General features: G+C 32.9%; 1 protein-coding gene across 1 annotated transcript; it reads right to left on the reverse strand.

Annotated features, from left to right (window-relative positions):
* Positions 1-7,095: 7,095 nt before the first annotated feature.
* Positions 7,096-14,963, reverse strand: LOC140432209 (uncharacterized). The gene is made up of 7 exons (XM_072520032.1): positions 14,782-14,963; positions 14,578-14,693; positions 14,062-14,238; positions 10,566-10,728; positions 10,249-10,397; positions 9,492-9,631; positions 7,096-7,252 (listed from the first exon to the last, which is right to left on the reverse strand). Exons 1-7 carry the CDS (start codon positions 14,960-14,962, stop codon positions 7,153-7,155), a joined length of 1,026 nt encoding a protein of 341 aa, XP_072376133.1. The 5' UTR covers position 14,963; the 3' UTR covers positions 7,096-7,152.
* Positions 14,964-14,983: the final 20 nt, after the last annotated feature.

The raw sequence follows: 14,983 nt of genomic DNA on the forward strand, positions 1-14,983 counted from the left end.
CGCGCTATCTCAGAGTCTTTGCAGCTCCAGTCCCATAGATGTTAACAAGTTTTTTTTGAAAGTTAAGTGCTAAACAGTGAAATCAGGTAACAATTAACATTTTAATTTTAAAGTAAAGACAGACATTTTTTTGCTAAAACAATAATTGCTTTCATTAAAATTTAAAGGATTTGTAATAAATAATAAATTGTAAATTTTATGGTTTAACAGCTGTCATTTTAATTGTTTTTTTTTAATATAATGTTAACATATGACAGCTAGCTTTGTTCTTTTCGATATTCATTTGTTTTGTTTGTTTAAAAAAAAGGTTAATCTCTGTGCGATAACATTTGTAAGTTTTGTAGTATCTCCAACCCCTTTGTAAACGAAGTTTGTAAACGGACACATGTAAGTTTTTTATTCTGTATTTGGCAACTATTTATATAGTATATTTTTTGTGCCATTTTTATGTTTGATAACTGTTTGTATGAGACAAAAATAAACGTTTGATTTGTTTCTCTGATCCTTTGTTTATTTTAGTTTAGAAAATCTCCTAACCCTTGTATGTATTTTTGATTTTAGGGAAGAAGAAATTTTCTTTCTTTTTCCAGCAGGAAGTTTTCTTCGAAGCGGCGTCCAAATTTAAATAGCTAGAGGTAACCTTGTCTGCCATATCTTATTTCATTTTGTCCAGGAGATTTATGTAAGTACCCTTTCATTTTTTTTGTAGCTGCCCCCATCCGACCCATTTATTTCACTTATCCACGACCCCAGCTCTCCAACAACCAACTGAGTGTCGTTCGCACTAGTAGCGTTTATTTTGCTTGCCTTATCTTCGCCCCCATAGTTTCTGCCCCCAATTTTTCTACCCCCATGTTCTTACCCTATGGTAGGCAAAATAATTTCGTTACAAAGTTATAACTAAAATAAAGTCTCCGTATATTTTTTGTGACGCAGAAAGAAACAAACTCACCTCAGCCAAAACTATTCGCTTTTGTTTATTAGCTTTGGATTGCTTAAACTATAGTTAATCTAAAAATTTCTTTTAACATTATATTCTGGAAATTTTAAAAGGTTTAGCTAAAAAAATCCGAGTTTAAAGTAAAGACACTATTTTTGAAATTTCTCAAGAAATCCCCTTTTTTTCGAAACATCTCAACAACTAAAATATATACAGAAAAAATGCAAGAATATAATAAAAATAGTTTTTTACGGAGGATTTTTATTTTTTTATTTCTATAGACCAAAAATTGAACGAGATATGATTGTTCAAAGGTTGTATACGCATGCGTCTAGCATCACCATCTTTCAAGCCCTTTCAGCGCAATTTTTTAAAACGAAAAACTTTATCATCAATACATCACTTTGTCGCTTTTAAAATAAAACAAGGGTAGCCCTGAAAGGGCTTGACGATGGTGCTAAACGCATTCGAATACAACTTTTAAACAATCATCTCGTTTAATTTCTGGTCTATAGAAATAAAAAAAAAAAAAACTCAAAATCTTCCGTAAAAAAAATTTTCTTAATTCTTGCATTTTTTCTGTACATATTTGAGTTGTTGAGTTATTTTGAAAAAGTGGGATTTTTTGAGAAATTCTTTAAAAAAATCTTCGGATTTTTTTTCAAACTAAACCTTTTAAACCAGTTAAATTTCCAAAATGTATTATTCGCGAAAAATAGGCTTTTTTGACATGGAATTTGTGAACTTTCAAACACGAATAACTCCAAAAATATTGAGTTTTCGAAAAAAAACTTTAAAGAACATTTTTGTCTTAAAATTCACTATTCTAGAGACTACCATGTTTTTTTTTTGATAAACTTTTTCCACCCCCGAGTTGGGGTGGTAACCAGCCCCAGTGGAAAAGTACATATTGGCATATGGTAGATTTTGATCTTTTAGGTCAAGAATTCAAGCAATTCCATGCATACAAAAATAATTCTGAGCAGAAAACCTTCATATGCTGGACTAATAATTAATTCAAAGGTATTTAAGGCACTTCTACAGGTATTTCTTTATACAAGGTGGGTACAAGATCCCACTGCAGGATCACTACGTTCATAACGTAGTTCATCAAACTAACATTTTTACATACATTTAAACCTAGGAGAATACATTGATAATAGGTTGCCAGTCAAAAAGTGGTCGCAAATATTTTTAATTCAATTAATAGTACTTAATTTTTGAACAAAAATTTTATTTCGTACATTTATTTTTTAAATAAAATACGCTGCTTATGACAAACGTAATTTTTTTCTTATATATATATATATATATATATATATATATATATATATATATATATATATATATATATATATATATATATATATCGGTTTCAAAACGTCTTGCGTCGTTGTCCGATGCCTAATTTCCACGAATTTCTATCATTCCATTGTTCTTCGGTCAAGTCTCGGGAGCTCATTGTCTTTGTTATTCCCTCCTTCCATGTTCTTTTTGGTCTTCCTCGTTTCTTACGATTTGGTGGTATCCATTTCATGGCGATTTTTGGTAGTCTTGTTTCTGGCATTCTTTGAACATGGCCATACCATATAAGTTGTTTCCTTTCTATGTCTGTTGCCAGTGATCCATCTACCCCCATCCGATTCCTTATTTCATCGTTTCTAATTCTGTCTGCCCTGGATATTCGAAGTGATCGTCTAAATACATCCATTTCTGTTGCTTCGAGTTTTCTTTTATTGCTTTCTGTTAGTCTCCATGTCTCTGTACCATAGGTTAAGCTGGTTTTTATGAGAGATTCATATATATTGTATTTTCGTCTTTTACCAATTTCTGAGCTCCAAAGAACTCCGTTAAGGCATCCAATTGTTCTACGGGCCTGGGTTATTCGTTTTCTAATTTCCCTATTGTCTGTGCCTGTGGTGTCGAAATCAATTCCTAGGTAGGTATATTCAGTGCAGAATGCAATTTCGGTTGTGTCTGTGCCTATTGGGAGATATTTTGTTTTTTGTGTATTGAGTTCTAAACCCCACTTCTTGTATTCTTCCTGTAGTTTTCTGGCCATATATGTCAGGTCTTCTTTATCGTTGGCTATAAGGACTTGATCGTCTGCAAACTGTAGGGTATATAGGCAAGTTTCTCCCAGGTCAATGCCCATTCCTCTGCACTTTCTCTTCCACTGATACAGTGCTTTCGCCACGTAGATTTTAAACAATGTGGGGGATATGCAACACCCCTGACGGAGTCCCTTGTTTACAGGTAATTTTTTTGAAAGTCTATTTCTAATTTTTATTCCCGACGTTGATCCTTCATAAAGCTGTTTAAGGGCGTTAATTACTGTGTGGTTAATGTTTGTTTCCTGCAAAACTTTCCATAGCTTTTTAGCGGGTACAGTATCATAGGCCTTCTGAAGGTCTATAAACATAAGGTGGGTTTCTTGGTTGGTACTTGATCTTTTTTCTATTATTTGTTTCAAAACAAACACATTATCGGTGCAGCTCCTTCCCGCTCTAAAGCCAGATTGTTCCTCTTCTTCTTGTTCCTTATATTCTTGTTCGATAATGTCTCGAAAATTTTTTTCTTAACATGATGATAAAAGGTTACCTGGTCGCAAATTAGGCTTAGCGGCTGTTAAAAATGTGAGGTATCAAAGATAAAATAAAATAGAGTTAGGGCGCAACGAGACTGGTTTGACAATTGATAAAATGTATATTATTATATATCTATCGACGCATACCTTAAAAACTCACACAACTGACACTTCAATCCAGTAGCGTTGCGCGATAGCTGTCCTTTATTTTATCTTTGATGTCTCGCGTTTTTAACAGCTGACAACCCTAATTTTCTACCATTTTTTCTCAGGGAAACTTATCATCATATTAAGAAAAAAATTAGCTTTAATTTGATATAAAAAACATGCATATACGTCATGAGTAGCGTATTTCATTTAAAAGATAAATAAACGAAATCAAATTTTTGTCAAAAATTAATTACTATTAATTGAATTAAAAATATATGCAGCCACTTTTTGACCAGCAACCTATTATCAATGTATTCTCCTAACTTTAAACGTATGTAAAAATGTGAGTCTGATGAACTACGTTATGAAAGTACTGATTCTGTAGTGGGATCTAGGCTATTAAAGGTAATGATATATAAAAAAAGAAATATATATTTGGATTAAATATTGGTGAATCTCAGATATTATGAGATACATGAAACAACCGGATTTTTATATAAGAACACGATATTTGAGTTTGGGCTACACGGAACACTGTACTAGGAAACATGCTTTTTCTAATGTCCAAAAGTTGTTTCCCTACTTTACTGTTTAATTGTTCTGTCAATTATTATTCAAGTGGTGTAATTTTTATATGAGTTTTCTCTTAAAAACGAAAAACGAGTACAAATCATCGAACAATCTAAACGACCTCCACAAATACTTCTAAAAACGTTCATGCATCAAAGAACAAAACAAAATGTTATCTATTAGTGCACACAAATCAACAAAATGCAAACACCAAATACAATAAAATAAAAAGTTAAAAATATTAATTTCGGCGTGGTGATTTAATGTCAGTTTATGTTTTTTATGGGTTTTATTTAGTGCATAAGCAAATTAAGTGATGGTACGATGGATTCTCATTTAGTCAAAACAAAACACTAATATCTTTAAGAACACAGAATATTCAGGCCCGTGAACGTCAAAGTCTACTATTATTTTTCTAACCTTGAGGTAATTATGCAGCGAAACATTGTAAAGTTTTTGAGGATAACTCCACAGAACAAAATTACAGTCTGACCGTACAAAATCCGAGACATCGGAATAATTTTTAAAGAGTGTCTTTTTAAGTATTCTCGACGAAAATTAATGAGCTTTTGCATTCAGTCGAACAAAATTTGGAAAAAGTTAATCCACGCGTTTCTTGGAACAGACAAAGTTAGTGTTCGATAGAATCTTCTGAAATACTCTAGCCATTTTGTTGTAGTGTGGGTCCCAATACTGAAATTCGCTCCCTACCTCCCCCCCCCCCTTCACATATACTTTTTTTTAATTTCCAACAATGATATTTTCATATATGAAAATTTTAGTTTACTACTAAAAGGCAACATTATTAATTAGATGTTTCAAACGGTCTTCACTTTTGTAATTATTTTCAACTATAAATAAATATTTGTTGTAGTACAGATCATGTCACAGATTTTAATTTGGTAGAAATTGGTGAGTTACAATTAAAGTTATATGTGATATTCTTTTCTTTTATTTTAAATACAGTTTACTTGCTTATTTCTTTTGTATTTCGTAATATACATACTCAAGTCGAAGGAGAGAAACCAGCGTTGTTCTACACTGAACCTATATATCCAGACTTCCTTTCTGATGGCCTCATATATTATATAGAGGTCATCGCATGTGCAGAAAGCAACAGTTAGATCTTTAAATTAAGTACAATTAGTATAGTCTTCTTTTACTGTTTTCTACAGTAAAATATTCACATAACTAAATAGTATTTTGTTCTGAATGAATGAGAATGACCACGTTATTTTTGCGACGATGGAAAAAATGAGTATGGTTTTTCTAAAGGTTTGTCACGTGTTCTATATAATTGTCTACAAAAGATTCTTAGTCCAAAATATATAGGATATTCCTTAAAAACGACGAAAAAGAAATTTTTTGTTAAAATAAATATAGAAACTAGAATAATTAAAGGAAACCGTGTCTCCTATTTATCATTAATATTGTTATAAACCGACTAATAAGGTTAAAAACGCTAGAAAAGTAACACAAAAAGGTCTAGTTCTAGGTTCTAGTATCAATTCTGCCATCAGTACTGATAGTTCTACTATCAATGGAATATATCTCTATATCAGTGGAAACTCCACTAGGGTTATTAAGAAACAACAGAGAACGGTATAGATCACAGGGCGATCTGAACATTTCCTGCTTTAACCCATAATAATATAAGGGTTCCCACAAATGGATTTTTTAGGTTGGTAAACTTGTTAAAGACTCTGTTATTTTTCTTTTACTAGCGCAGTGCAAGCGTTTTCAAAAGTGTTTTACCCATAGAATGATTTAATGTATTAATTATTGCATCATCCTGCATATTCACCAGGTTTGGCTCCTGCTGACTTTTATCTATCCTAGATCATACGAAATTTGTGGCGAGCACATATTTTGGATCAAATAAAGTGCAGTTTATTTCTGAAATAGCAAACTTGTTTCTTTACTATTAAAAAAAAAAACATCTTTCAATATTATCCTCAGATCACAGGCAATAAAGACCCTTAGATGTTAAAGAAAATTCCAATGCAACAACCATCATAGTACAGCGACGACCCTCGAGATTAGCAACAATGTTAGAAAACCGCCTAAAATCGCGTCGCTCAGTAGAAACGCACATATAACGTAGTAGAGAGATTCATCGTGCGGTTTTTAAGTGGGCACAAAGCTTAAGTGTATATCAGTTGCCAAGATGTTGTCGGATAGCGAAGTTGGAATTCTTCTTTCTAGTGAACCCCTTCTAGAGACGCTGTGCATCCAAGTAATAAAAGAACAACAAAATGTGGAGCCTACTACATACAGTTCAGAGAACTTGTAGTCTAGTTAATTATATGATATTTATAGAATTTACTTATCTACATCTTCTAAAATCCTTGAAAAATAATTATTATTTTTTTCGGAAAGTCGCTCACCACTGACAACCTTGTCTGGCGTTAAAGAAATACAATTTTAAATCCAGTAAAGTGGCTATGCTACAACGACGAACTCGTCGCTCCTCTATGTATGCACCAGTTTAAATAACATTGCCTAAAGTTAGTTGCGTTTCTAGTCTCAAACCTTTCGCTTAAGTTTTACACCCTAAGAGAACATCATACTGCGACATCTATTGTCCTCTTTTATATCCTCGTATAAATCCCAGTGATTATTTCAGCTGGTCAGACCTATTTATTTCAAATTATTGAGGTTATAATATGTTTAAAGTGTCAATATGGGCTAGATATGAATATTCTCTAATATCTCTCTTGAATATTCTTTAATTTCGTACTACCGGGTCTTAAGATTCTTTCAAGCATGACAGAAAAAATAGAAGATTTTTATTGACAAAACATATAAAACACGGAACAAACCATATTATTTATTATTTTCATTTCTTTTATAATAGTTTTGTTACAATTAAAAGTGAGATCGTATTTGAAAAACCATCCTCCCGCTACAAATGATCACTTACCACAAATCTATTGACTTTTACACGAGGTGTCCTTGTTTTGTCTGAGCTTGTCTCCCTCATTGATTCAAAACGTGCTCTTAACCTAAAAGAAAACATAATCAATTTAACATTCCTGTATATAACATAAGAGATTACATACATAAGAGATAACATTTAGATTTGTGAAAAGTCAAAGACTGTCATGGCTGGGACATGTGCAGAGACAAAGCGATGCAAAAACAACTAAGAAAATGTTACAATGGAAGCCCATAGGAAGGCGAAAAAAAGGAAGGCCCAGAACGAGATGGTTGGATGACGTGGAAGACGACCTGAAAACAATGAACATAAGACAATGGAGAAGAAGGGCACAAGAGAGATCTGAGAAGAAGGGCACAAGAGAGATCTGAATGGAAGGACATAGCCAGACAGGCAAAGACCCATCCAGGGTTATGATGCCAAAAGAAGAAGAAGAAGAAGAAGTATATAACATAAGAATTTTCAACAATACTAAATCATATAAATGTACGCATTGTGTAATGTTTTGACTCAAAGGACCTGGAAAATTTCATTTTGATTTTCAATTAAATTACTGATTATGAGTAAATAATTTTTTATAATTCATAATTTCCTGTTCAATAAGTTCTTAATCCTTTTTTCTCATTTGGATTTATAAACGATTTAAACATATCTTAGGCATGTATGTAATGATACATTTATTACGGAATTCCATTACATGATGAGAATCAAACAAACATTGTTGATACAAATGCAAAACAGTTTCAATAATATTTTCTTAGATATTTAAACAACACAATTTCTTTCTAAGACTGACAAATTTGGATAAAAAAATATCACAGACAAGGTGCCACGGAGTCAATCAAACTCACCATGGAAAAAGAAAACAACAGGTCACTACCTTTTCTGAACGTGTTAATCTGGAGGATATAGAATATGTAACGAAAGTGTATACAAAAAGCCACCCCACACCAACAAATATTTAAATTATCACTCAAAACACAACATAAATATCAAAAAGGGAGTCATCAAATCACTATATGATAATGTAGTCTTCTTAATAAGACAAAACCCTGCTAACAAAGATCTTGAAAAAAATGATTATTCATTGTCATTTATAAACAACGAAATTCACAAGATTGCAGAAAGGAAACAACAAAACACCAAAAACGGCTCATAAGAAGAGAAAAATTGCTCATAAGAACAGATTTGAAGATACCAACAATACCATATGTGAAAAGCTTATCAGAAAAATTGTAAAAGGATAGGATATAAATACAACATCGCAACAATATTTAAAACAACTAACACACTGAGGACTATTCAGTCCAAAACCAAACGAAACAACACACAGACGAGATTGAAGAACTGCATCTATAAAATAAATTGTAAATGCAACAATTTGTATGTGGGAAAAACCTCAAGACCAGTAAGTATTAGGACAAATGAGCATGAATCAGACATCAAAAACAGAACCTTTGACAGATCTCAGATATGTAAACCTGCTTGGGACAACGAACACAGAGTACAATGGAACACTCTCAGAATGTCACTCAAAATATGTCTATTTGCCTACACGATCGAGGACAATTAAGTCAACTGTCAATTTGGTTGCCACAAAGCGCCAATGAATAAACATTTGAAAGATAATAAAAATATATTATCCAATAATTCTAAAATTATAATTTTTTTTAAACGATTTCCAGATTTGAAATTGAAACGCAAAAAAATGTAATATGCACTTAAAGGAAAAGCATGAATTTCCTATTGGGCATCAAACTCTTGTGACAAAATGGATTTACTCACAGGATTTTGGCTGTATGTTGCTGATTCTGTTGTCTTTCTCATGTGGGGATGAAATTATATACTGCATTTTCTTTACCGGTTTATTAGAATACAAACACTATACACCTGGTTACATGAATTACTTTGCTCTTGTATACTGCGGAATGTGGAGAGAGTGAACTAAAACTTTTTGTGTGCAAGAGAAAAAATGCTAAGAGCGATGTGTTTCGTTAAGTTACTTTATTAAGATTGTGAGGGCGAGGAGAAGGAAGTAATTTTTTTGAAGAAGCGGAACCTATCTGAATGTCAAGAAGGAGTGGCCTTTGACAACATAAGACATTTAAACATCTGGCAAGTTTCAGGGGTAGCGGTAATTTAATTTAAAATAATACAAATTTATAAGTTTAAAGCTGGTTTTCCAACAGTAATTCTAATTACAATTAAGTGTAATTTAATCCCATATAAATGGAATATTTATGCTTTATATTACCTATAATAGCTAATTCAAATAATTTTCAATTTGTCATTGTTTAAAAACTTACGATTTTGTTGATTCGACCTGGGATTCATCACCGTATTCTTCGATAACGTTAACACTTTGATTCTGCTCTTTTCTTATTTCTTGAGCTTCCCATTTTTCAAACTTGGCTCTGAGCTGTCTTGCTCTGGCTGCTTTTTGTGCCTAAAAACAACATATTAACTATCAGAAAATTATATAATCCGGTTAATATATAAATAATATAACCCGGGTACAAAATTAAAATTACGTCATTGATACTTTTTAAACATTTTAGTCAATGGCACGTGACGCTTAAAATATGGTAAGTGACAAGTGACATTTAATACGTACAAATTTGAAACTGTGATAGTTGTTTTAAAAAGTTCTGTTATAGTCAGTTCATTCAGCTTGGGAATATTCTGGCAGATTCATTGTCGGGAATATATTTCCACCTTTCTCAGAAATCGTTCATTGAAAAAATAAGAATAAGCAGGGATAATGTGAGTATATACTTATTAATTTTGATTAAAAATTTTCCATTTTTTTGACTATAAAATTTCAAAAATAAGCTTTTGTTTTAATTGATCCAGTTTTATTTTGTAAATAAACTGTGTTGAATATTTTTTTGGTTAAATATTGGCTAAAAGCAGATATGCTTGGATGTATAGTAATTTCCAGCCACTATCAGTCAGTCAAAATTTAACGTAGCTTATCATTACAAAATTTATTAGATAGTTGAGACTGGAATCAATCAGCAAACCGAGTATACTAAATGTTTAACTGGTAGAGAGGATACTTACTTCGATCAAATCTTCAGGTAATTTGTGGTTATCGGTTTGATCCTCTTCATCTTCTTCGTTTTCTTCCTCGGTAGCCGATCCTTCTTCGCTTTCACTTTCAGTTCTGGTAGGTTCTGGTGGTGGAGTGAATCGTTTCAATGGTTTAGGACCTACAAAACATAAGGTGAGTGGGTGTATCAACTTGTGGTGTCGAATCATGCGGGTTTGATTCCCATTGTAAACAAATATATTGAAAGGAGTATGTAAGAAAATATTTCCTAAAGTAGTTATATCCTTACTTTTCCAAACATAAAAGACTATATCGAAGATTACTGTACCTGCTGGTTCTGGGTCCTTGGAGAAGCTCTCCTCCATTTGTCTGAACTTGCTTAGCATCTTTGAAGCTGTGTGTGAAGCCTTAGCGACTTCCGAATCATCGACTGTCTCATCAGAACGAATAATTTCGGGATCATGGTAAATTTCACGGTCGGGAGTGTCAGACTAGAAAAGATTTTTAACAGAGGTAAAGAAATGCAGTCATCTTGTAGTTAAATGTTAGCAAAAATCACAATAAAGGCGTTTGTAAGTAGTTGTATATTTATAATAGTACGACTGCTTTTATCTTGCACAAATCATTTAACACTGTGTACAATATATTTAAAGATCACTTTTAAAATAGCCAGTACTGTATAGATTTTCAAACTCAGTTACAAGAAACAAATATTAGATCAAACATTAACCGACCGTTGTTTAATAAATTTATGATAATATCGTTTTATAAAATTATCATCAGTAGTATTACAGTTCTAGTGGGTCGAAGTAATTGCAAATGAATCTCTAAAATGTTTAAACTAAGGCTCTACTAGTGACATACATACAAAAAAGAAATATCAAAATATGGGAGCAATCATCTTTGATAAAGCGGTAAAGATTAAAACAGCCACGTCATAAACACCGTACACATTGGTGGAATAATAATATACGATTTAAAAAATACAACGCTCTTTACTTCGTTAGTATTGCACAAAGAATAAATATTAATTGCAACACAATTTATTTGGTCTTGACAATTTATAATAAAATTAAAAAATTCAGGTACATATATGGAAATCCATGTTTAAAACATCAGAAATCACCAATTTTTTTTCTTCTAATTATTGCGATTAACCAAAGCGCAAAAAGAACTTCACTCACGAGACTTGATCTTAATAAAAGTAAGAAACTATAGTTTACTTTCGAAATTGTAGACACTAAATTCCAAGAAATGGTGATGACGATTCTGATTTATACTTGGTCTTCCAGTGGCGTACAAATTTTTTTGTAAGAGTGAGTATACTTGTATTGAAGAATTTTTACAATTTATATGTACTACTATTCTCTCCCTAACGCTAAGAAATTTCTAAACAAATATGTGGGATTGGCCATAATGCAACTGAATAATTTAGACAGCGGATTATATCGACTAACAAAAAGTATGCATACAGTATGCTCAAATTAAATAAGATAATTAAATTTATCAGAATCAAATTTTCGTGAAGATGTGTAAGTGATGAAATTAGTACATCAATTATAAATTTTGGCGATACACCAGATCCCCTATTTTTCAGTTATTTTTTTAAATTAGCAATTAATATAATTCATCTTGAGTAAACGGATATAAAACCTTTTTTTTTTTGTTGAGTTATCTTTAACAACATTATGAAGTACACATGGGAGCTACAGCTGGGGCAGGACCTGACAAAGTAAAATTTGGAAAAAAGATTATCGATACATGAAATTGAGGTATTTGCCACTCTAGTTGATCAAAAGACATTATCAGCAAACTGATGCTGTAAAAATATTTCTACAAGTTTCTTGTAGTTAGAATTCGTTTTATATGAGTCGTTTTATAATAACAGGTGATTCAGTGAAACGACACGATTTGGCAACGTGGCTGGCGAAAAAATAAGGAGCTGCGGTCTTGCGACGTAAGCGTTGTGAATCTGGGGAGAGTGGGGAGTTTAGTTATGATGGAGAAGTGGTGTCGGGTGAACAAGGCGCATTTGCTATGAAAGCTATTACAAAAATGGTGAAATTTTTGTGCGTGTACAACGAGCGTTTCGTTTACACTACCAGTTCCACCTAACAAGGCTATTTAGACATGGATTAGGGAAAAGTAGTGGTTCAACATCACAGAAAAGAGGTGGCAGTGCCAGAACTGCTCGCACGCCACAGAATATTGAAACGGTGCGAAACTCATTACTCGCTAGTCCTCGAAGATTCCTGCGACGACGAAGCTTAAATCTGGGATTAAGCTATATCTCCAGTATCTTCTTCTTCTTCTTAACATGCCATACACCAAAGTGCGTAGGCGACTATCTCATTACTAGAATTCTGTTCTTGGCGGCGTGACACAGCTCGCCTGTATTGTGTATTCCTGTCCATTCTTTAATATTCCTTAACCAGGATAATTGTTTGCGGCCGGCTCCTCTCCTACCTTCGATCTTCCCTTGTAGGATTAACTGTGGTATTTCATATTTTGCTCCTCTCAATATGTGCCCAAGGTAACCAATCTTGCGTTTTTTAATTAATTCAAAGAGTTCTCTTTCCACTCTAGATCTCCAGTATCATTCATATAAAAAACACATAACGTTTCAACAGGATGGTGCAACATGTCACACATCAAGAGTGTCAATGAATTTACTAAGAAGATCGCCCCCCGGTTGTCTTAAGAGTAAAAATGGCGATATTCCCTGGCCACCTCGTAGTCCGGACCTCTCCGACAACTTTCTATGGGGGTATCCTAAGTCGAAAGTGCTTCAAAGTAACCCTCAAGAACTATCGTGGCTTTGAAAGAATGGATACGCGAAGAAATGAAAGCAATATCTCAAGAAATGTTCATAAAAGAGAAAACTCAATGTTTTTATAGAGTTCTGACAAATATGGAAGAGGAAAATAGTCGAAAGAAATTTTTTTGCAAGGTGAAAAAACTGTTATATAAAACGTGTATTTTGGACTCCGTGAAAGGAATGAAAATATGTTGGTCAATGACGTAACTATATGTAGTGATTTGACTAAGTGTTCAAAGAATTTTAAAATAATTCAGACAACGTGAAGGCAAGTCCCATACGTCTGTTGAAAAAATTGAAACTAGAGGAAGAAAACGTATTCAGCTTGAAGAGGATATTAAGTACGCTATTCGGAGAAACTTCCATGCTTTCTTAAAATACAAGTTACAGCCGAAATAGACTTCGACGATTTGATACCCAAAATATCACGACGTATATTGTTGCGAATAGTAAGGCAAATGAACAAAAATATATGAAAAAAAGTACGAACAGTATTCGTATAGAAACACAAGATACTATTTTGCGACGGAGAAATTACCTGAAAAAATTTAAGACGTGAAGGAAGAAAATATCCTATTTAGACTATTTAGACGAAACTAAGCTAAATTAAGGCCATGCTGTCTCAAAAGTGTGGCAAGATTTTGAAGTTAGAAACCGTCGACAAACCTTTATTGAAGGGTTAGCGTTGTCAAGTTTTATGAGATACTTTAACAAATCCGTTATTAGATGACTATTTGACTGTATTTGAATTAGTAATTTAGTAGTTAATAAATTATCGACGATCAAAATCTGGCAATAGTGTTGTCGTTAAAACTTAATTATCACTTCTCAGAATTTAGTATCTAGAATATTGAAACTTTACTATACCAAAATACCAAAGGCTAACAGCTTTCCAGCAACAGTATTTCTGTTTTCAAGCCATATAATTTAATGTTTAAACTAAATTATTGTCAAGACCAAAGTAAAAAATCAACATAACATCACGACCATGCTGCCTTTCATTAACCTTCACTTGCGATGGGTCTCGTGGTGGCGTAATCCTGAACTGCTTCCTCTCTTTCTCCGGTTCCCTGTAGGTTTCGAAGAACTTGAAACGTTCTTGTATATCGGCCGTTTTAACTTCAATCGCTTCTTCTATCTCTGAAGATTTTACCACATCTTCTGAGACCGATTTCGAGTACGCCTAAATAAGTAAATTTTAACTAAAACTTTCAGGGTATGAAGCAATTGTGAAAAATAAACTGATCTCACATAATATAGACTTAATATATTATAACAAAAGTGCAGCAAAATATTTATGAATATCCTCTTGAGTAATTGTAAGAGATTTCAATAGCTTATTATCAACATAAATGCAATAAGTGTTTGTTTATCGTCAATGATTGTGCTGTAGCACGTTCGAAGTAAATAAATGTAAATACGCATGATAAGGACGTCCTAGAACACAATCCTCGGAAATGAATATACCTATTATGACAATATTGTAAAGGTTTTATTTTATTATTCTTGGACTAAAACTCACCTCTCGAGCTTTTTTCACATCTACTTTAGGTACAGCAACAGGTGATATGCTCTGGGGCTGTTTGGCAGCATTGGCATCAAGTTCAAGGAACAAGGACCTAGATTTCTTACTAATTTTCTGAAATACATAAAAAATATTAATAATTTTAACTAATTTTTTATTTCAATGGCGTAAAATCCATAGATTTTCACAAACATGACTTACCACTTTGGAACACTTCGGTATCATCTGAGTCTTCGTTCCTGTATTCTCGTTCGGTTGCCAATTCTCCTTTTTCAAATCTCTCTTTCAGAGACTTAGTATCACAGGACTCTATTTTCTCTGATTTTACGAGATTTGTGCACGATTCTGATTGCATGACTGCTTGCTGGTATGCTTCCTTCATTTTTACTCTGAGATAGCGCGT

This window comes from Diabrotica undecimpunctata, unplaced genomic scaffold, assembly GCF_040954645.1.
Source record: "Diabrotica undecimpunctata isolate CICGRU unplaced genomic scaffold, icDiaUnde3 ctg00003243.1, whole genome shotgun sequence".
NCBI classification, from domain to species: Eukaryota; Metazoa; Arthropoda; class Insecta; order Coleoptera; family Chrysomelidae; genus Diabrotica; species Diabrotica undecimpunctata.

What these genes read in the sequence shown, in the direction of transcription:
- LOC140432209 (XM_072520032.1), bottom strand. Translation starts at nt 14,962, where the DNA reads ATGAAGGAAGCATACCAGCAAGCAGTCATGCAATCAGAATCGTGCACA. An exon ending in ATGTGAAAAAAGCTCGAGAG is followed by an intron (nt 14,239 to 14,577) that starts GTGAGTTTTAGT and finishes TTACTTATTTAG; the next exon opens with GCGTACTCGAAATCGGTCTC. An exon ending in CAAGGACCCAGAACCAGCAG is followed by an intron (nt 10,398 to 10,565) that starts GTACAGTAATCT and finishes TATGTTTTGTAG; the next exon opens with GTCCTAAACCATTGAAACGA.